This window comes from Theobroma cacao, chromosome 9 (genome assembly GCF_053813885.1).
Source record: "Theobroma cacao isolate CCN51 chromosome 9, ASM5381388v1, whole genome shotgun sequence".
NCBI classification, from domain to species: Eukaryota; Viridiplantae; Streptophyta; class Magnoliopsida; order Malvales; family Malvaceae; genus Theobroma; species Theobroma cacao.
Genome location: NC_142647.1, coordinates 50,283,294 through 50,302,599, shown reverse-complemented (window position 1 = coordinate 50,302,599; position 19,306 = coordinate 50,283,294). Strand labels below are relative to the sequence as shown.

The following is a 19,306-nucleotide window of genomic DNA, read 5'->3' as shown; positions in this document are numbered from 1 at the left end:
TATGGAAGCCACGTTGGCATCCAGCAACCACTGGTGCCCACGTAAGCATACCTGATTTTTTGGGCCCAAATAAATATTCACTTCGTTGGGCGGTCCAATGTTCCATGTCAGCGCCTTAAACTATTAATTGTCGGCTGCTACATGTGAATGTGAGCCAACCTCCCTCCCACAGGAACCGGACATATCCGCTTGCGTGTCTGCCCAGTCCACGTTGGCTTTCAAAAACTCTGTATTTTCGGTGGAAAAAATGAACCCAGTTTCGCAAATGTTCGATTTCAATCAAGTTTTGATGAGGGAATCAAATGAACCCTGATCATTTATTCAAGTAGAAAATTAGGTAAGATGGCGGAGGATAATTGCTTAATGAAGATTTTCTTGCATGTGCAGATCGAGATCCTTATCCTATTTTTGTCTGTTAAGGACCATCCCCCCCTTGAAAGCGGGGAGCAACTTCAGTTTATTCTCTCAAACAGAGACATAGAATGCCCTACTTATCCACAACTGAGACTGAGAAAACTGCAGATTGATTATTAAACAGAAACAGAACACCAAATTAGCAAACTGGAACTTTACTGCAATAATTGTATTAACTTGCAAAGATACAGTTGAAAGATTGATGCATGTGGATTGTGAACTGTGGAGGGGGGTGTGGCCCACGGTTGTTGAGCTCAACTAGAAGCCATGCATGTGCATGTGCTTCTCTCGATTTCCTCAAATCCATTCGTGGCTCTGGCCTGCTCCTATTCCTAACCCCACCTAGCTTCTGCTACTGCTGCCATCTGCTCCGCTCTCTCTGCCTATAAATGCAAACCCTCTTCCAAGCTTTTGTACACACAACACAAAGCAAATCATATTCCCCACCTGTCCGTCATCCAACAGCTCAGATCCTGATCTTTTTCTGTAGCATTATTAATTATTAGTTAAAATGATTGCTCAGACATTTTCCTCAGCTATGCTTCTCTCTATTTTCCTGTTTACTAGCTTAAATTTGCATGGAATTACTGGAGACTATGGCGGCTGGCAGAATGCGCATGCTACTTTCTATGGCGGTGGTGATGCCTCTGGCACAATGGGTGAGTGCTGCACTACAACTCAACTTCTGACCCTTACCCTCTTTCTGTCTTTAGAGTCTTCAACATTTAATCTTTAATTTGCCTGAGAATTGGTGGTAATTTGTGAGAGGTTTTGTTATGTGAACATTGATTTCCAGGAGGAGCATGTGGCTACGGGAACTTGTACAGTCAAGGGTATGGAACAAAGACTGCAGCACTAAGCACGGCCCTGTTCAACAACGGCCTCAGCTGTGGATCTTGCTATGAGATGCGATGCAATGATGATCCCAAATGGTGCCTTTCTGGCACCATCACTGTCACTGCTACAAACTTCTGCCCCCCTAACTTTGCTTTGTCTAATGACAATGGCGGGTGGTGCAATCCTCCTCTCCAGCATTTTGATTTGGCAGAGCCCGCCTTCCTGCAAATTGCCCAATACCGAGCTGGAATCGTACCTGTTTTCTTTAGAAGGTAAGGGCATCAATAAAACTATACACCAATGCTTGACATTGAACAATCACGACTGTCTTAATTTAGATTCTGATTGATGTACTTTGCGTCGGTTTGGCAGGGTGCCATGTGTGAAGAAAGGAGGAATAAGATTCACCATTAATGGACACTCTTACTTCAACCTGGTCTTGATCACCAACGTTGGGGGTGAGGGAGATGTTCATGCAGTGTCCATCAAAGGGTCCAAAACAGGGTGGCAACCAATGTCTAGAAACTGGGGCCAGAACTGGCAGAGCAACTCCTACCTCAATGGCCAAGGCCTGTCTTTCCAAGTCACCACCAGCGATGGTCAAACTGTGACAAGCTACAACGTGGTGCCTGCTGATTGGCAGTTTGGTCAGACTTTTGAAGGAGGTCAATTTTAGAATTTGTCTTCACTCTCCAATCCCAAGATAGATTAAGCTTATGTAACTTGCATTGTAACATTGTTGTGATTTGTAAGAGTCTGGAAAATGCTGAGGTGACTAAAAATGCGCCCGCTAGAGGCTAGACCTTTCCACAATTGTGGCACTCATAATCAAAGTTGACGATCCTATTCTCCGTTTTCAACTTTTCACCATGGAAATTTGGGCTACTAGAACAGGTTGGGCCATGGGATTCACCCAGAGCCCAAAGGTTCAACAGTTTTTGCAATGATTCTGAATCCAGAGCCAGGGCCTCTCTGCATCGATAAAACACTAAAAACATACTAAACGAATCAAAATCAATCATAGGCTTTTATGTGGCATTACTCACAATCTTGAGGCCGAAAAGCAGAGGCTCTAGTTCAATTTATGCTGAAGCTTTTTGGTCTTAAGTAGCAGGGCCCTTCGTTGTTTTTCAACTACTTTTTGGGTAATGGAACTGTGTGGAATGCCGTGGTAATATTGGACAAACAATTTAGATGCTACAAGCATATACTTGCTTCATAATATCCTGTGGAGGAGTAGGAAATGGAACAAACTTTGATGTCATGAGAAGTTGATAAGCATGTTTCGGTGGCGTGTCCCAAACATTGAACCAAATATAAAAGAAAAAAGGATACATTTAGTTGTTAATGGAGAAAATGACCTTACTCTCCGAAGTGTTGTTCACCAAATCTCTATGAATGGTGAAGGTGCATCTAAACTTAAAGTTCTCACCAGCCATTGTCACTACGTCGCAAAATAAACTATCTAAATATATACACATGTTTCCATCGTGCCTATTGCGATTTATACTTTGTCCAATTGGTTCATTAATATGACAAACTGGACTGATATTTTTAAAGCAGAAAGAGTATACTTTAATTAATAATTTACATATATGCAATGAAATGTAGAGGTTAATTATGGTAAAAGTGGTCATTGTTAATCATACATGATAAGTTTGACTAGTTAGTGTACCAAAGGTGTAGAGGCCAAAAACATTGAAAATTAATTATTGTAAAGAGAAAGGAAGTCTCATTGTTTATTTTTGGTAACATGTTGAATCGCGGCCAGTTACATTAAACAGTAATATAGTCCAGCTAGCTATACACCTACCTCTAAGGCTCTAACCCCGAGCCCTGGTCAAAAGAAGGAAGCGTCACACATCATCAAACAAATGTGCTGTATTTGTTTCTAGTTTTTGGTCACTTAATTGCTACGTTTTAATTTTGGGAGAAAAATTAATTAATTAATTAATTTTATTTTGCACCTGGTTGGTTTGCGTTGGTTTGGTTTGCAGATAAATGCCACAAAGTTAAACCGGCGAAAAACGGGGCTGAGTCAACATCTCCTCTCTTCCTTCTTTCCCATCTCCTTTCCTTGCCTTGCCTTGCCTTGTTTCGCCCTTCTCCCGTCTCCCGTCTCCCTCTGTCATTTTCATTTATATTACTTTTGTACATTTCTGTTTTGAAATACAGCTCATTCCTTATAACACCGACGGATTTATATGTAACTGTCTCTGTTTCCCAGATTTCCTTCTTTTCGGACTCGCTTACTCTTAAGGTTTCTTTCTCTCTCTCTCTGGCTCTCATCTTTCCTTTATAGCAGCAGATCTAGGGTTCTTTCATGCTCTATTTCGATACTCATTTTTTGTTTTATCTCTTTCTTTGTTTCGCGCCTCCTCCTCCCTCCGGTTCAGCTTCGATTTGCGCGAAATTTGAAGCGCCAGTGAGGTAGGAGGAGTTCTTGTTCGTGATTTCTATACGTATAGTGTACTTATATGTGATCCAGAACCGTGGGAGATTACGTAGATCCGGATCACGAGTAAAACAAAACAAAAATGAGTGAGAACCGCAAGTTTCAGCTTGGGACAGTAGGTGCTTTGAGTTTATCGGTGGTCTCCTCGGTGTCCATTGTTATATGCAACAAGGCTCTTATCAGCACTCTCGGTTTCACCTTTGGTGAGTTTGAATTAACCTCTTCTTTATCTTTATCACTTAAATCTCTGATTGCTTCCACTGCAATTTGCTGGATTCATTTTTGGTTATGGATTAGCTAGCGCTGCGTTATTGCTTCTGATCCGTCAGCAGAATTGGGAACTTTGCTATTCCGGACTTCTGTTCTCTAGAGTTTTGGATTTAGGATGCCTTCAAAAAAACTTTTCCTTTTTCTTTATTTTCCTTCTTGTTTGATTTATACTATCAAATTTGCGATCCGATCACTATATTGGAGATGGTTTTTTGTTTTGAACTGGAAAATTTAAGATGCTTGTGTGATTACGTATTCTAAGTGGAATTGTCACGACACGTGGTTGTCCCAAAATTATAAGTTGAAAAGACTGTCAATTGCTATCTTGTTTGCTAATGCAGAAGTGATGAATTGATCTACCTCTCTACATATAAGACATTAGATGGCAGACACGGCTTCACTGTGTGCTCTGGAAATATCAATCCCTTGAAAAGAAAGTTAGGAGATGTAATACATGTGGTTAATTTGAAAAAGCATCATCAGAATTCCTCATCTTTGCTTTCATGCTATTACTTAATCCTTTATGCTAATTTATGGCCTGGGTTCTGCAGCCACAACTTTGACAAGCTGGCATCTCCTGGTCACATTTTGTTCTCTTCATGTGGCCTTATGGATGAAATTGTTTGAGCACAAGCCTTTTGATGCAAGAGCTGTCATGGGATTTGGTATATTAAATGGGATATCCATTGGGCTTTTGAATCTTAGTTTGGGTTTCAATTCTGTTGGTTTTTACCAGGTAAAGTTCTATTTTCCTGTCCTTATCATCCTGAATCATATATAAGTCATGTCCAAGTTTTGCCTGATTCCATCATAATTCATACAGAATGATACATTGTGCTTACAGCATCTTGTGATATAAAATCTGTTTGTTCCATGTATATCCAGTTCAAAGTTTAGCCCTTCTTAACAAGCATATTAGGAGCATCAGTTTCTGAAATTCTGTGTCCTGTTGTTTTATATTTAGATGACAAAACTGGCAATTATTCCCTGCACTGTTCTTTTGGAGACCCTTTTCTTCAGGAAGAGATTCAGGTCAGTTATGAGTATGCTTCTTTCTTCGTATGACTGATGTTCTTTCATGTTGTTATGATTTTGGCCTCTTACAACTGCGGTTTTTTGGAGATAAACCTAAGAAATAGAATTTTTTTAGAGGGCTAGAGATTGCATTGATTGGCTTTGGGGCCATTTTCTGGTGCTGACAAGCTCGCAAACAAGGATTGAAAACCTTGATTGTGAATGTTTTATTCTAAATGCTAAAGGGTAGGATAAAATCCTAATTCCTCTTATCAACAGAGGATGATAAGGACCTCTATGGACACTCAAATTTCTAGTTCGGGGTTACATTATTCATCTGCTATAATCCAAAATTTATTTCTTGGATTCTACTATTTCTAAAGTCCTCTCAGTTGAAGAAATCTGCACGTGTTTGGTTTTGTAATTTGCTTTTGGTTTTAGGTTTTATTTGCAGCTATACTGCTATTATCTTGTAGTAATAAATTATTGGTTTTGGCTGAATTTTGATACATTTATATGCTTTTGCAGTAGGAATATCCAGCTTTCACTGGCCATTCTTCTTTTGGGTGTTGGAATTGCGACTGTGACTGATCTTCAGCTCAATCTCCTGGGTTCTGTCCTTTCTCTTCTGGCTGTTATTACTACGTGCGTAGCTCAAATTGTATCCTTGGCTGGAGTGATATTTGCTATCTCATTTCGTGTTTATTTCTGTCATTTGTTTCTATGTTTAGGAACAACAATTGAATTGTTAGTTTGTGCTGTAGGAAGAGGTTTTTCATGCTCTATTGAAATTCTTTTGGTTGTATAAATTCTTAACCCATTCCTCTCAGATGACTAATACCATTCAGAAGAAGTTCAAAGTATCTTCCACCCAACTTCTCTACCAGTCTTGCCCTTATCAGGCGATAACTTTGTTTATCATTGGCCCATTTCTGGATGGGCTTTTGACTAACCAGAATGTTTTTGCTTTCAAGTATACTCCTCAAGTGCTGGTAAGAATGGAATCATTGCTAAAATGAAAAGAAAAGAGAGAAAATATGATACTATAATTTTCTTGGATTTCTTTTCTTCTGATTGTTTCCCTATGGAATTTTTATTGCAGTTCTTCATTGTTCTGTCCTGCCTGATATCTGTCTCTGTCAACTTCAGTACATTTCTGGTAATTGGAAAGACATCCCCGGTCACCTATCAGGTCCTAGGACATCTGAAAACATGCCTTGTTTTGGCGTTTGGTTATGTTCTGCTTCGTGATCCATTTAGTTGGCGTAACATTTTGGGGATCTTGATTGCTGTACTCGGAATGGTCCTTTATTCATATTATTGTACTAGTGAGACCCAGCAGCAGAAGGCTAGTGAAGCATCAGCACAATTGCCACAGGTAGTTGTTTGTGTTGCTCTGTGTGTGGTTTTAGTGTTCTGTTGTACCAAATTTGTTATACGTGACCCTTTTTCTTATGATAAACTTGGAAGATTTGCTAACCTTCCTCTTTCTTGAATGGATGCAGGTAAAGGAAAGTGAATCTGATCCTCTGATTAGTGTGGAGAATGGAAGTGGGATCTTGAGTGATGGTGTTGGTCCAAAAGCTCCTGTATGGAGTTCAAACAAAGACCTGCATGCATAAAATGATGGTAATGTTAAAGTCATTGGTCCTAGATGGAAAACGTAGTAATGAAAACTGTTCCGGCGATGAAGATGTTGCTGGTAAGGGTGGGCTAAGTGTTGTGCAGCAACAGATGGGGTAATTTGGAGATGAAAACTTATATAGAATATTAGCTTGGAAAGTGGAAGGAAATGCCTAATGATATACCAGTTTTGGTTATTGGTAGTGGAATCAGGAATTTAGGATTCAGGCGTGGGGAATGGAATTGCATACCAGAATTTGATTTGTTACATGTATAATGGTCCTAGACACCGAACAATTTTTCCTAGCAGTTGTTTCTGGTTAAAAATATTCTATATTTTTGAAGCAATTAAGGCGTATTTTATTGATATTCAGAATGTACCTTCCTTTCATTAAGGCGTCCCTGCTTTTGAAGTATCCGAAGGGGAAATGAGTTACTATTTTTATTTGTGGGCTCAGTGAATTAGGCAACTACTAGTAATAAATTCAGGGCAAGTACCCATATTACGAATATGACGTCTGGATTGCATTTCGGTACTTTAGAATAACAAAAACAGAAGACAACGGTGCATTCGGTCTCGGTGATCGGTGCATCCTAATCTATCCAGCGAGCCAGCCGAGTCCTTTGGAAGGACTCTATTTATATATGGACTGAAAACAAGCGCAAAATAGTATTTTGAGATTGAAGATATTATTACATCGTCATAGATGGCTGTAAGAGTTGCGACCCAAGTACTGACCAGAAATATTCAAAGGTCAGGAGCAGGAGTTGTAAAGTTAAACCATATGCATTTGCACGTCCGCCAACTTGAGACGTTAACGCTCCCTGACCTCCCCTATGACTATCACGAACTGGAGCCAGTCTTCAGCACAGAGATAATGGAGCTTCATCACCAAAAGCACCACCAGACGTACATCACCAACTTCAACAGAGCTCAGGAGCAGCTCCACCATGCCATGTCCAAGGCCGACTCTACCACCGTTGTTAAGCTCCAAAGTTCCATCAAATTCAATGGCGGAGGTGCCTTTTTCTCTTCTATCCCTTTTTCTGTATGTGCATGTGTAGTGGGTTCTTTTAGTAGGAAGAGAAGACGTATTATAACGAGTGAATCGAAATGCGTTAGAGGTTGGCAGAGAGTAAGACTGAAACAATCCTTAAAGTGTAAGCGCTTTGGTAGTAAGTGGTGAAAAATAAGAAAAATTGGAGCAAGGCGTGGATTACAACGAATGGGAAAGGCTGAATAGAAAGAATGTTTGAGGAGCCTCGAGAGAGCTTTTAATATAATCTCTGTTGAGTTTCTAATGATTTCTGATTATTTTTCAACCTCTAAGATTCTCATATTTATACTAATCAGGAGCATCTTCATAAAAGTAGTTGGGAGAACACGTTTAATCATAGAAGAATATGTTTGTCATGTAAGAGTAGTTAAAAACAGTTTATGGGATATTAAAAAAATAATAATTTAGTTGAGAAGTTGGCATAATTTTAGATAAAAGAATAATGATACGTTACGTGTATTTTTAAGAAAGAAAGGTTAAAAGAAAGTTCTCTTAACTAACTCTGTATCTGAACCATCAAGTAAAACTCTTTAAAATATTCAAAATGTGAAGATAACTCATGAACTCTGTCACTAATTTTGAGTTTTTTTCACTTTTCCGTACAAACAACAGTTTCTTGCTTGTTCTTGAGTATTTTCATATTGGAATACTCTTGTGAGCTCTCACGCTGGGAACACCCTTGAGCACTTCCAAGCTCGGAACACCTTTGAGAGCTTCCATGTTTGGAACACCTTGGGCGCTTTTGTGTTTGGAACACCTTGGGCGCTTCTCCTCTTGGAACACCTCTGAGCGCTATCACATTTGGAACACCCTTGAGCACTTCCATATTTGGAACACCTGTTTCGGTGCTTGTAACACCTTCCGTGCTTCTGCGCTTGGAATACTCTTGGGCATTTCTGCACTTGAAACACTCTTGGGTGCTTCCGCACTTGAAACACCCTTAAGTCTTCTCTCTTATTTTCTTGAATGTCATATAAATCACTCGATTTTCTGGAAGACTCTTGCCCCTGTCACCGTGAGTCTAATTCTAATCCATTTATTCATTCAGTCATTATATACGTTTATGTTCTTCCTGAAGCAAAACCAAAAACACATAAAACTATGGCAGAAAGCAGGTGGTGAGCCTCTGGCAGGGGCGCTCGGGAAGGTTATTCACACGCAGTTTGGTTCTCTGGAACGGTTGATTGACAAAATCAATAAGGAAGGTGCTGCTTTGCAAGGCTCTGGCTGGGTGGTCAGTTTTAAATTCTTTACTTCTTCTTACTTCTTTCCAAGTTTTATTGAGTTAACCTTTGCTTTGGAGCGTTGACAACTACGTCTACCTTGGATTCAATCACAGTGGCTTGCTCTTGATAAAGAAAATGAACTCAAGAAGCTTTCCATTGAAACCACCGCAAAACAGGTACAATTTGCGACTCAATTCCGCTACTTGCAAAATATTCTCAAATATTGATCTCTACCTTGCAGTTGTTGTATGTTAATTGATGTGCAGCTGCAACATATACAAGGGGCCTTGAATATGGAACTTTTTGCAGGATCCACTCGTGACCAAAGGATCCAGCTTTAGTTCCTTTGTTGGGGGTTGACGTCTGGGAGCATGCATACTACTTACAGGTGCATCTTCCTATCCTTCACATTTGATCTGCATCTGCTTATATATGACTCCTGAGTCCTGACAGCCAAGAATCTGGTTGGTTGATCCATTGTGCTACATCGTACAGTTTTTCTTTTTAAAGTGCCTTATCAGATGAAATCCAGGGAATTTTCTGGAACTAAAATTTAATGTGAAACTTCTGTCAGCTGCCAAGAATTAAATCCCCCTGTAAATTGTTAAAATCGTCTCAATGGTTCTTTAATTTATCTATACTTAACCGTTGAACTATATGCCCTTGATGCAGTATAAAAATGTGAGAGCAAACTATCTGGCAAACATATGGAAGGTCATTAACTGGGAGTATGCGAGTGAGATGTACGACAAAGAGTGTTCCTGAGGCATCACACTTGGTTCCTTGAGTAAGTTTTAGGTTGTCGGATACGTACTCTGTCCATTTTTTGTGTGCCAAAACGAAATCATAACCCAAATTTATAAATGAAATGAATCAATGATTGTGCATGCATTCAGAATTAGATTATGAAGCTGCAATGACGCTCCTAAAAAAAGTTTTAATAAATTGTTCTCTTTGATTCTAATAGTGATTAGTCATGTACTTAACAACTGAATTTTGCTCCTGTTTGCGGAATAAAAGTGCGGAAGCTGACTATCTGGAAAACATGTGGATGGCAATGAACGAGGAGTATGCTAGTGCATGGAATGTACATAAGAGGGTGTTGTTCCTTGAGTAAGTATGATGCTACCAATACTGGTTGCAGAGATTGTCCAGTTCAGTGTAAAAATAATAATCGTCTGGGTTAGAAGAAGAATCCAAAGTTTTTAAATTAAATCACTCTCTCTTGATGATACATCTCGGTCCCAAAATTTTGCAGACTCGAAGCTTTTCTTTCCCTTTTCCTTTTCCTCTCTCTTTGATATGTTTGACTGCTTAACTGCGATGGAACAGGGGATTAATCTTGCTCCCCTCCCCTACCATTTCATGGTTGCCCAACCAGCTGTTGTTTAATGACCATTGAATATTACTGAGCATTTGCAAGGTCATGTGTTACCTATGTCACTGTCCCCAGATCGACATCCCACCCCCCATACCATTCTGAACGCGCAGGTTCATCGGCATTATGCTTCGTCCGCTTCCGCCCGCCCGGCCCCATAGCGGCCTGGTTCCCTGCTCCAGGGAGCAACAGCGTAACAATTGCAGACACCAGCTTCCCCATCTTGCTTGTCTACTCTGGAGGCTTTTCTGCTACCTCAGGCTGCTGCATAATCATCCTATCTATTTATGCAGACAAAATCACAGATGGAATTAACAATGAAAAATAACACCTGGAATTAATAATGAATATTAGAGGTGAAATAAAATCATAGCAATAATAATATTCATGCATTAAAATTAAATGCTGTAGTTGATCATTTATTTATATGTGTATGTATGTATGATTCTCAGTACATTGAATTTCAAGAATAAAGGTATTACTTAATATGATATTTTTAATTAAAGTCATTTGTTAACAAAACTTATATAAAAAAGATTCATCATAATTAATTACTTAAAATGAGCTCAACCGTACTAGTGAATAATGGTAGGTTAGATAAAGGTCTTAAATTTAAACTTAGATTTTCTTTTATTAAAAAGTAAGAATAAATTAATTTAATAAAATCAATAATTATTAGTAAATGTACAAATTATTTATAATTAAAGATATTAAAATAAGATACAATATCCAGATACTCATACCTTACCCGAATTCAAAAAGAAGAACAAATTCTGTGTCCAAATGGATATCCAAACCTTATATAGTCGGGTTACATCAGATACGAATATCCGAAAATTAAATATCTATCGGCAATAAATAGGGGAACGGACCCGGGTAAAGCCCGAAACCGGGAGTAACCCTAAACGGAAGAGAACGGACTCTATAAATAACCATGGACTGTTTCAATCTTAGTCAACCCGCGGCAAAAACCCTAGGAGAGGCAGGGAGGCGCCACGGTCAGATTCATCGAATCCGGGCCCTAGGGGTCTCACTTCAACTTTCAAGATGGTAAGATACGTGTCTCTCTCTCTGCTTCGTTTTTCTGTTGTTTTGCTTATATTCAGAAACTAGTATATATCTGCATTTTGAGATATGGTTGTGTTTTCATGACAGACTTTCAAGCGAAGGAATGGCGGGAGAAACAAGCACGGCCGTGGCCATGTAAAGTTCATTCGCTGCTCCAACTGCGGCAAATGCTGCCCCAAGGTTTTTTTATTTTTATTTTTTGAAAAGAAAACAAAGGGAAAAACTTTTGTAGCAATAGTATGAATTGTAGGCGTTTCTAGTCAGAAACTGTTGAAGCTAGCATTATCTTGGTAGATGGTGCTTCAACTTTCGCCTGTCTTCAGTTTTATGCCTGCGTAGGAAGAGAATTGTCAACAATGCACAAACTTAGTCCTTTACCATTAAGTTTTGCTGCTTCCGATCAATGATAGAGAGCTTAAATTCAGTTGTTACTTTATGTTTTCTACTTTCCCTCTGTTTCATATTATTGGTTTCTTTGCTTCCTGAAGAAATTGTATAGACAAAGCACAAATTTTCAATTTTTTGGTTGAATGTGCTTAGACCCTCAAGACAAGAAAAGATATTTACCGTCCTTTGAGCAATCCTTTACTTTTATGTTTTTTACTTCCTAAATTGAGAAAATGAATTGAAAACGGTAGCTTTTTATTTCATTTGTTTTTCAATATTAAGATATTTACATGGATCACTAGCTACCCCTTTTTGCTTTGTTGAATATATTGTTTGGCATTGGTGTCAAAGGACAAGGCTATCAAGAGGTTTTTGGTGAGGAACATTGTTGAGCAAGCTGCAGTTAGAGATGTTCAGGAAGCTTGTGTCTATGAAAGTAATAACTCTTCTCTTTTTCGGAAAATGCCTTAAATTCAATGTTGATCATGACAGTTGTTACTAGTCATTGACGGAGGATTTGTTTTGCTTTGTCTATCTGAAGCTTACACTCTTCCCAAGCTTTATGCAAAGATGCAGTACTGTGTCTCATGTGCAATCCACTCTCACGTTGTGAGGGTCAGATCTCGCACTAATAGGAGAATTCGTGATCCACCACAGCGCTTTAGACGTCGGGTATTTTCGTTTAACTGCACCTTGCATTCGCTGTTTGGTTTATTGCTTTATTGCTTTTTGTTTTCTTAGGTTTTGCTTGTTCAACTAGCAGAGTTTTAAGTGTTTTTCTTATTGACTGCATCATTTTTCAATTTTTTAATTGTTTGCTATGGTGGTTGAAAACCTGATGTAGCTGTTTTTGATATGCACGAGCATTTGTAGTTTTATTGATAGCGAGTTGTATCTAGAGTAGAGTATGTTGAAATTTAGTTTAGTTGCTGAGTGGTGATGGGATTACACCATTTAGCTTTCTGTCTTGATTTTTATGTGTTTTAAGGAAACTAAAACAATTAACGAAATTAGGCAATGATTCTTTTTGCTTTGAGAATTACTGTTCCATAGGAGTGAGATAAGCAAAATTTTTTAACCCTTGTCAAGCAATGTGAAGCATAGATAGGAGTGAAATACATGCTCAGATTTTTGAGTAATGATTTTTTCGACTAGATTCATGTGGTATTCATTTCTTCTATTTTATTTACATTTGGTATGTGGATTCTTCTGTTCCTTATTCTTCTCATGCGTCTCAGGAGGATCTGCCAAAAGCCGGTGCTCCTGGTCAGGCTGCACGAACTGCTGGAGCACCTGCTGCTGCTCGTACTTGAAGACCCGCCATATCCTGGCATGAGTGTAGAGGCATCAATCTGGGGGCGATTGCTGTTCACATCCCCCATTTTGCAGTTTATCAAATATTCTCTGAACTCTATATGACCTTTTAACTTTAGAATTATGTGGATTAGTGCTGTCATATGCATCAACAAACTGGAAACGTTGATAGCATAGTCTGAAAACCTGATGAACCTCATTGAGTTTATGCAGTAAATCTGTTATTTTCTAGTATGCATTTCCATGATTCTTTTACTTTCTGTTTAAATACCCCTCGGCTGATGTGCTGGCTCAGAAAAGATGATTAGGTGTTCTGGTGGTGGCCACAGCAGCTCTGAACCATCATTACGATTTCGTGAATCGATGCCAAAGCCTTGGGTGCCTTGGGTTCTTGGGATGAATGACCCACCGATTCATAGAAAAACCGTGTATTCTTTCCACCACTTCTCATGCAAGGAAAAATGGGACTAATGTAAACAATTTCCCCTCCACCGCCATTGGCTGACTCGTCTGATCTATTTGCAGCAAGTACCAGAAGGCTTATTGTTTAAATTATTACTCGAATAAGAAGAAAATAAATTGCCTCCCACAGCATCTGTCAACTGCCAGCAGTTGAACACCATCAATAAATGATGATAATAATCAATTGGCATACGCCGAAACGATGAAAGAAGAAAAGAGAAAGCAAGGGAGACGACGACGTGCATATAAAGAAAAATACTAAAACTAGGACCGCTAGTTGAGAGTAGAGACGTCATCATCAGTGTCTTATACAGGCAACCAAGGGCTGTAGGCCGTAGCAATTTTAGCAATGCCCCAACCTCTGCTCAGGTATTTTCTGCAATAGTTTAGCGTGGCCCATTCGGCCAGCTTTTCTTGGGTTAATTAAAAATTGTCCTGTTGTGTCTCGCTGGCTTTGAGTCGCGTGGCGTGGCGTGGCGTTGCTCCAGGGCCTTGGCTACGTGTTTGTGACTTGTGAGTTGGGGAGAGAGGAACACGAAGACGAAGGAAAACGCAAGACAAGACGCAGAGAGAGAAGTTGGTTTGGCTTTTTTAGATTGATTTTTGTCCGGGCAGGACAGGGCAGGGTAGGGGGTCAATAAAGATACTAAGCCAGTTCATATTGGTTATGATTTTGATCTTCATCATTTTTCTCTTTATCTGTTCGAAAACAGAAAAACCCCATTACTCTGCCGTTTCTGTTTCCATCATCAAGCCAAGCGCAAGCGCTAACAAGTAACAGCAAAATTTCCCCTTCACGTGCCCCTACCCATCCATTCACTTTCTTTCTTTATTCTGCTTCTCCCTCTCTCTCTCGCCTTCTTCCACCAGTCATCACAACACAATAAAGAAATGATCTTTTGACACCGCTAATTCTCCAGTTCCTTAACGGTGTTGTTTCTTGCATCCATTGCCGTTGTCTTGTTGTCCAACACTTTGGTTAATCAAGAAAAGAATGGGTGATCTTCGCGTTTGTTATCCCAACGGTGACATTTCAAGGGAGGATCGCCTATGCCCCTCACCCTTCCCTTCGCCTCCGTTTTCCTTGTCGTTGTCGAATCCTGGTCAGCCCTGTTCGATTGCGAGAGAGAGTTGGGACAGCGCAGAGGAAACCGCTCGTCGTATAGTTTGGAGTGTACAACCAACTTTGGACGCTGACAGAAAGCGGAAAGAGATTGTCGAGTACGTTCAACGACTTATTCAAGATGGTCTTGGGTACCAGGTCTTTCTTCACTCCTACATATATTATGTATATAGGTTGTTCTGTTCTTTTCTTTTCTTTTGTGGAATTATTACATTTCTGGGTTTTATGTAAGGCAAGGTGGTTGTGCTATATATATTCCTTCGTAACTTCTTGAGGTTTCATATAATGTTGGTTTTTCGCACTTCTTTTGTGGAACACTTGAGTCGTCTTCTTAATTCTCAATTTTGCAGGTCTTCCCATATGGCTCAGTTCCGCTCAAGACGTACTTACCGGATGGAGATATTGACTTAACCACGCTCAGCAGTCCAGCTATTGAGGATACTTTGGTGTCTGATGTTCATGCTATTCTCAGGGGCGAAGAGCACAATCAAAAAGCTCCCTACAGAGTTAAGGATGTTCATTGCATTGATGCTGAGGTTTATACCACCTTCAAGCCTTAATTTTGCAAGTCTAGTCTGATCCAGTTAACTTCTTTTGGACTTCTGTAGAGGAATGAATCAACCTGTGGTATTGAACTTAAGCAAAGTCTATATGATATGTGCATTCACTTTTAAGAATTTGTGTCCAGGCAATTTTGTTTTCTTACATGCCTTTTTTTTTTTTTGTGTAGCAATTTTGAATTGATTTTTACTTCGTAACCATTTAGTAGAAGCTGTACATACCGCTCAAATGAGCATTTGCTAGAGCAATTGTCAACTTTAGTATTTCAATTAGAGTGCAATATTCTCATGGTGTATCTTTCTCTAAATTGAGAAGTCGGATGGTAGTTGCATGCGTTTGTTTTCCTTTTCTGATGAAAGCAAATTTCTTCATATATTTTCCTTGAATTGCTGGTTTCAGGTTAAGCTTGTGAAGTGCCTTGTGCAAGATATTGTTGTAGATATTTCCTTCAATCAGTTGGGAGGGCTTTGTACACTGTGTTTTCTTGAACAGGTTTGGCATGCCGGTTTTGCACATTCATGATCATACATGGTTTTTCAGTCATTTTAGATTCCTTATAGAAATCATTTATGTTCTGAGTAAAACATTTTGAATATGTATGTATTTCTCATATAACTTATTTTGCAGATTGATCGTCTTGTTGGTAAAGATCATCTCTTTAAGCGCAGCATTATCCTCATAAAAGCTTGGTGTTATTATGAAAGTCGTATACTTGGTGCCCATCATGGCTTGATTTCTACATATGCTTTAGAAACACTGGTCCTATATATATTTCATCTATTTCACTCTTCTTTAAATGGCCCTATAGCAGTAAGTATCGTTTAGGAATTAATATTGATTTGTGCATATAATGCACCATTAATTTTAAACCACTGAATGTTATTGCATCTTACACAGGTTCTCTACAGATTTTTGGATTACTTCAGCAAATTTGATTGGGAGAATTATTGTATCAGCTTAAATGGACCAGTTTGCAAATCTTCCCTGCCTGATATAGTGGGTAAGAATTACTCCTCTGTCTTTATGAGGTGGACAGCTTGGTAGCTGCTCGACTGATTCATTTATCTGCCTCTCTTTGCAGCTGAGGTTCCCGAAAATGTGGGGAATAATCCACTTTTGAGCGAAGAATTTCTGAGAAAGTGCATCAACATGTTTTCTGTTCCATCAAAGGGGGTTGAGACAAACTCGCGGTTATTTCCTCTGAAGCATCTTAATATAATTGATCCACTAAAAGAAAACAACAACCTTGGGCGCAGTGTTAACAGAGGTATTTGGCTGTTTCGTTGTAGTGAAATAGGCTTCTATTAAAGCCTTAAAATTATGGATAGGCATATGCTTTTTGCTGTTCCTCATGCACTTGTGATCAGAATCTTGAGTTTGTTGCAGGTAACTACTATAGAATTCGTAGTGCTTTCAAATATGGGGCTCACAAGCTTGAGCAGATCCTTATTTTACCAAGAGAAAGAATACCGGATGAGCTTGTTAAGTTTTTTGCAAACACTTTGGAAAGGCATGGAAGCAATCATTTGACTGGCATGCAAAATCTTCCATCGACTTCTGATGCTCGAGGTTATGACCATGTAATGCCATCACCATGTGCTAGTATGTGCTCAGGGAACTATTTGTTTGCAAAATCAATCAATGTTGGCTCTAGTAACAATAGGATGTCAGGATCTATAGCTGCTTCTGGATCCAGATACAAGTTGGGATGCCCATTCGATGTTTTAACCTCACAGGTAGTGCCAGAAAAAAAAACCAATGTCAACAGAAATGCTGTTTCAGGACATTGTCACCCTGGGGATGCTAAGGAGTTTGTACTGTCTGGATTACTGGCAATGAAAAGTGAGAATGATTCATCTGATTCTTTTCCTCCTAGTAGCAACCTTGGTGCTTCACTTTCAGTGAAACCTCGCACTTGTAGACAAATGGGAATGGTTGAAATTGGTAACTCTTTTAAAAGTACGTTGACAGATTCTATTGCTGCTGATGACATGAGTTTTGCTCTAAAGCCTTATTCTAAGAATGACACTTTAGCTGCCAGCAATGTAGTTTGTAAAAGAGAGTTAGCTGGCATTTTTGGGGATTCTGAATCTTTAAAATCATTGTTGGACCTTACTGGGGATTATGATGGCCAGTTTTGGAGTTTGTTATATGGTCAATATTGCCATTTATTTTCTGTATCTAGTCCTGTGTCCCCCCATTTACAGAATGAAAATCATTGGGAAACTATCGAACAATCCATACCCTTAAAACAGGATCTTTATTCTCAGAGGGACTCAAATGGGATTTTGGGATCACAATTTTGTTTTTCGAAGCCTCCTGTTGCAGTTCATACTGCTTTGGATTCAGAGGATAAGAAGAAACGAGGAACAGGAACATATATTCCCAGCATTGTATGTTTATTTGAGAACTGTTTTCATCTACCTTTGTTTAATTTTTGCATTTAGCAGCTATACCTGATTCCAAATGCTTAAAATTTTGCAGAAGTATCGTTCTAATCGGGAGAGGCACTCATCTGGGAGAGGAATCTTTCAGGCTTCAAGAGCCTACAGTCAGCTTCAGAGATATACTAATAATAAAGGCTCTGCTACTGTTCAACAAGAGATGGCTTTGTCTCAAGAAGGTAGCCATGAACTCTCACCAAAGGAGTACCCAGCTCTGGGCCCTGTGAAGTTTGGACCACCCAATACTCATCCACCTTACCCATCCGTTTGGGGTTTATGTGCTGCCAGTGGTTTAAATTGCCCACCTGAGAGATTTGAATCCGAGTCTTCTAGCCTTGAATTACAGAGCAGAAACATGCCAGAAGACAATGCATTGCCAGATCCTTGCACTTGTGGCTCCACACCAAGTGTTATGATACCAGCAGCACAAAGTGCTAAGCCTGTTCTTGAAAGTAATCAAGAAAGGTAATAGAATTTTCTATTAGAAAATGTTGCTACATCAAAGAATATATGTTCCAATATGGTGATGATTCAGTGTTTTTTCTCTTTCCCTCTTTTCTTCTCCAAATTTCTTGAAGGTTGTCCTCTAAATCTTTGCGGTTTGGGTTTCTAGTGATGCAGGGCTGTCATACCATCTGAAAAATGAACATGATTTTCCACCTCTGTCCCTCTGAAGGATAATCAGAACAGAAAATGTGAAGAATAGAGGACAGAAAGCATTAGCAGTAGATGCTAACATCTAAACCTTTAGGGAGACCCTTTTTTCCCCATTACTTCTTTCTCTTGTTGCCTCGGTTGTTTCCAAATTTCAATGTTAGCATGATACTCGAAACTGTATCTTGTTCTTGTACATTCGGTTCGTTTACTTCCATGTTGTTGGCTTCCATTGAAGGTGTACATAGTGAAGTAATGTTCACTTGGATTTGGTTTGGCATAGGTAGTAAAGTCCAATGGGAAATTTTGTTTGGACAATTTTTGGGAAATATAGAATTCTGCAGCTGTATTGGTCATACAATCTTGGAAGCTGCTATAGAGATTTGAGTCTTAAATATGTAAAATATCGACATTGTTTGATATTGTGAAAATAGAACCATGTTGATATGCCAATATGTACCTGTGCATACATCCATGTAGATTTTAGCTACTACTGCTATTAAAGGTAGAAAATTGGAAATGATGTATGCTAATGGCATTGATGAGTTTTACAGGGCATGAGAGGCAACAGTGTCTGATGTTTAGTGGATGACAGCCAGTGTATATGCCATTGTTTTTTGTGGTGGGTGTTTGTAAAATGAAAAAGTCCCAAGGACTCAACCAGTAGTCTAGTGGTAGGATGGTACCCAGCCACGGTACGGACCCGGGTTCGATTCCCGGGTGGTGCAATTTCGAGCTATGACGAATCTGGTGCCTCTTGTGATGGTAGGGTCTATCACTATTGTCTGATTCTTCGGATGAAATTGGTCACATCTGAGCTCGTTTTAATTATAAAATAAGTCGTCATATTTTAGCAGACTGATGATCACCCCATGAATTGACATTCACTACCACTAGATACACGAGCATCACGTTTCAAACCCTTTTTTTTACTCTCCTTTAGTGGAACTTCTGTCGAGAGTATATATTCTGTAAGGCATAGTAGTTAGCATCATATGATTGTCAACCAACCATCAGC

The 19,306-nt window shown here is 39.3% G+C and overlaps 4 protein-coding genes, 1 non-coding gene and 1 pseudogene across 8 annotated transcripts; all 6 read left to right on the top strand.

Moving 5' to 3' along the window:
• The first annotated feature begins 763 nt into the window (after window positions 1-763).
• On the top strand, window positions 764-2,111 carry LOC18591086 (expansin-A8-like). The gene is made up of 3 exons (XM_007017014.3): window positions 764-1,073; window positions 1,211-1,523; window positions 1,624-2,111. Exons 1-3 carry the CDS (start codon window positions 926-928, stop codon window positions 1,925-1,927), a joined length of 765 nt encoding a protein of 254 aa, XP_007017076.3. The 5' UTR covers window positions 764-925; the 3' UTR covers window positions 1,928-2,111.
• Window positions 2,112-3,279: 1,168 nt separating this feature from the next.
• On the top strand, window positions 3,280-6,982 carry LOC18591085 (UDP-xylose transporter 3). 2 transcript variants are annotated; one of them, XM_088809841.1, is made up of 9 exons: window positions 3,281-3,511; window positions 3,648-3,909; window positions 4,318-4,423; window positions 4,528-4,712; window positions 4,941-5,008; window positions 5,519-5,651; window positions 5,821-5,982; window positions 6,093-6,368; window positions 6,496-6,982. In XM_088809841.1, the coding sequence occupies exons 4-9, from the start codon at window positions 4,590-4,592 to the stop codon at window positions 6,610-6,612; spliced, it is 879 nt and encodes a 292-aa protein (XP_088665967.1). In that variant the 5' UTR covers window positions 3,281-3,511; window positions 3,648-3,909; window positions 4,318-4,423; window positions 4,528-4,589; the 3' UTR covers window positions 6,613-6,982. The 2 variants fall into 2 exon arrangements, with proteins under 2 accessions (XP_007017073.1, XP_088665967.1); XM_007017011.3 differs by lacking the exon at window positions 4,318-4,423 and having other exon boundaries at window positions 3,280-3,511.
• Window positions 6,983-7,106: 124 nt separating this feature from the next.
• On the top strand, window positions 7,107-10,074 carry LOC18591084 (superoxide dismutase [Mn], mitochondrial-like; annotated as a pseudogene). The gene is made up of 7 exons (XR_016028359.1): window positions 7,107-7,633; window positions 8,640-8,686; window positions 8,780-8,905; window positions 9,011-9,073; window positions 9,207-9,285; window positions 9,570-9,684; window positions 9,918-10,074. The product of XR_016028359.1 is annotated as a superoxide dismutase [Mn], mitochondrial-like (transcript).
• Window positions 10,075-11,170: 1,096 nt separating this feature from the next.
• LOC18591083 (small ribosomal subunit protein eS26x-like) lies at window positions 11,171-13,278 on the top strand. Its single transcript, XM_007017008.3, has 5 exons — window positions 11,171-11,325; window positions 11,431-11,523; window positions 12,082-12,166; window positions 12,272-12,402; window positions 12,969-13,278. Exons 1-5 carry the CDS (start codon window positions 11,323-11,325, stop codon window positions 13,041-13,043), a joined length of 387 nt encoding a protein of 128 aa, XP_007017070.1. The 5' UTR covers window positions 11,171-11,322; the 3' UTR covers window positions 13,044-13,278.
• A 152-nt stretch (window positions 13,279-13,430) lies between these two features.
• Window positions 13,431-18,741, top strand: LOC18591082 (uncharacterized). 2 transcript variants are annotated; one of them, XM_007017006.3, is made up of 9 exons: window positions 13,431-14,767; window positions 14,980-15,165; window positions 15,590-15,682; window positions 15,818-16,000; window positions 16,088-16,190; window positions 16,272-16,457; window positions 16,577-17,583; window positions 17,675-18,099; window positions 18,248-18,741. In XM_007017006.3, exons 1-9 carry the CDS (start codon window positions 14,501-14,503, stop codon window positions 18,306-18,308), a joined length of 2,511 nt encoding a protein of 836 aa, XP_007017068.3. In that variant the 5' UTR covers window positions 13,431-14,500; the 3' UTR covers window positions 18,309-18,741. The 2 variants fall into 2 exon arrangements, with proteins under 2 accessions (XP_007017068.3, XP_017982839.2); XM_018127350.2 differs by lacking the exons at window positions 13,431-14,767; window positions 14,980-15,165 and adding an exon at window positions 15,178-15,256.
• A 280-nt stretch (window positions 18,742-19,021) lies between these two features.
• On the top strand, window positions 19,022-19,109 carry LOC148761072 (small nucleolar RNA snoR114). The gene has a single exon (XR_016028700.1). It is a non-coding gene; the product is annotated as a small nucleolar RNA snoR114 (small nucleolar RNA).
• Window positions 19,110-19,306: the final 197 nt, after the last annotated feature.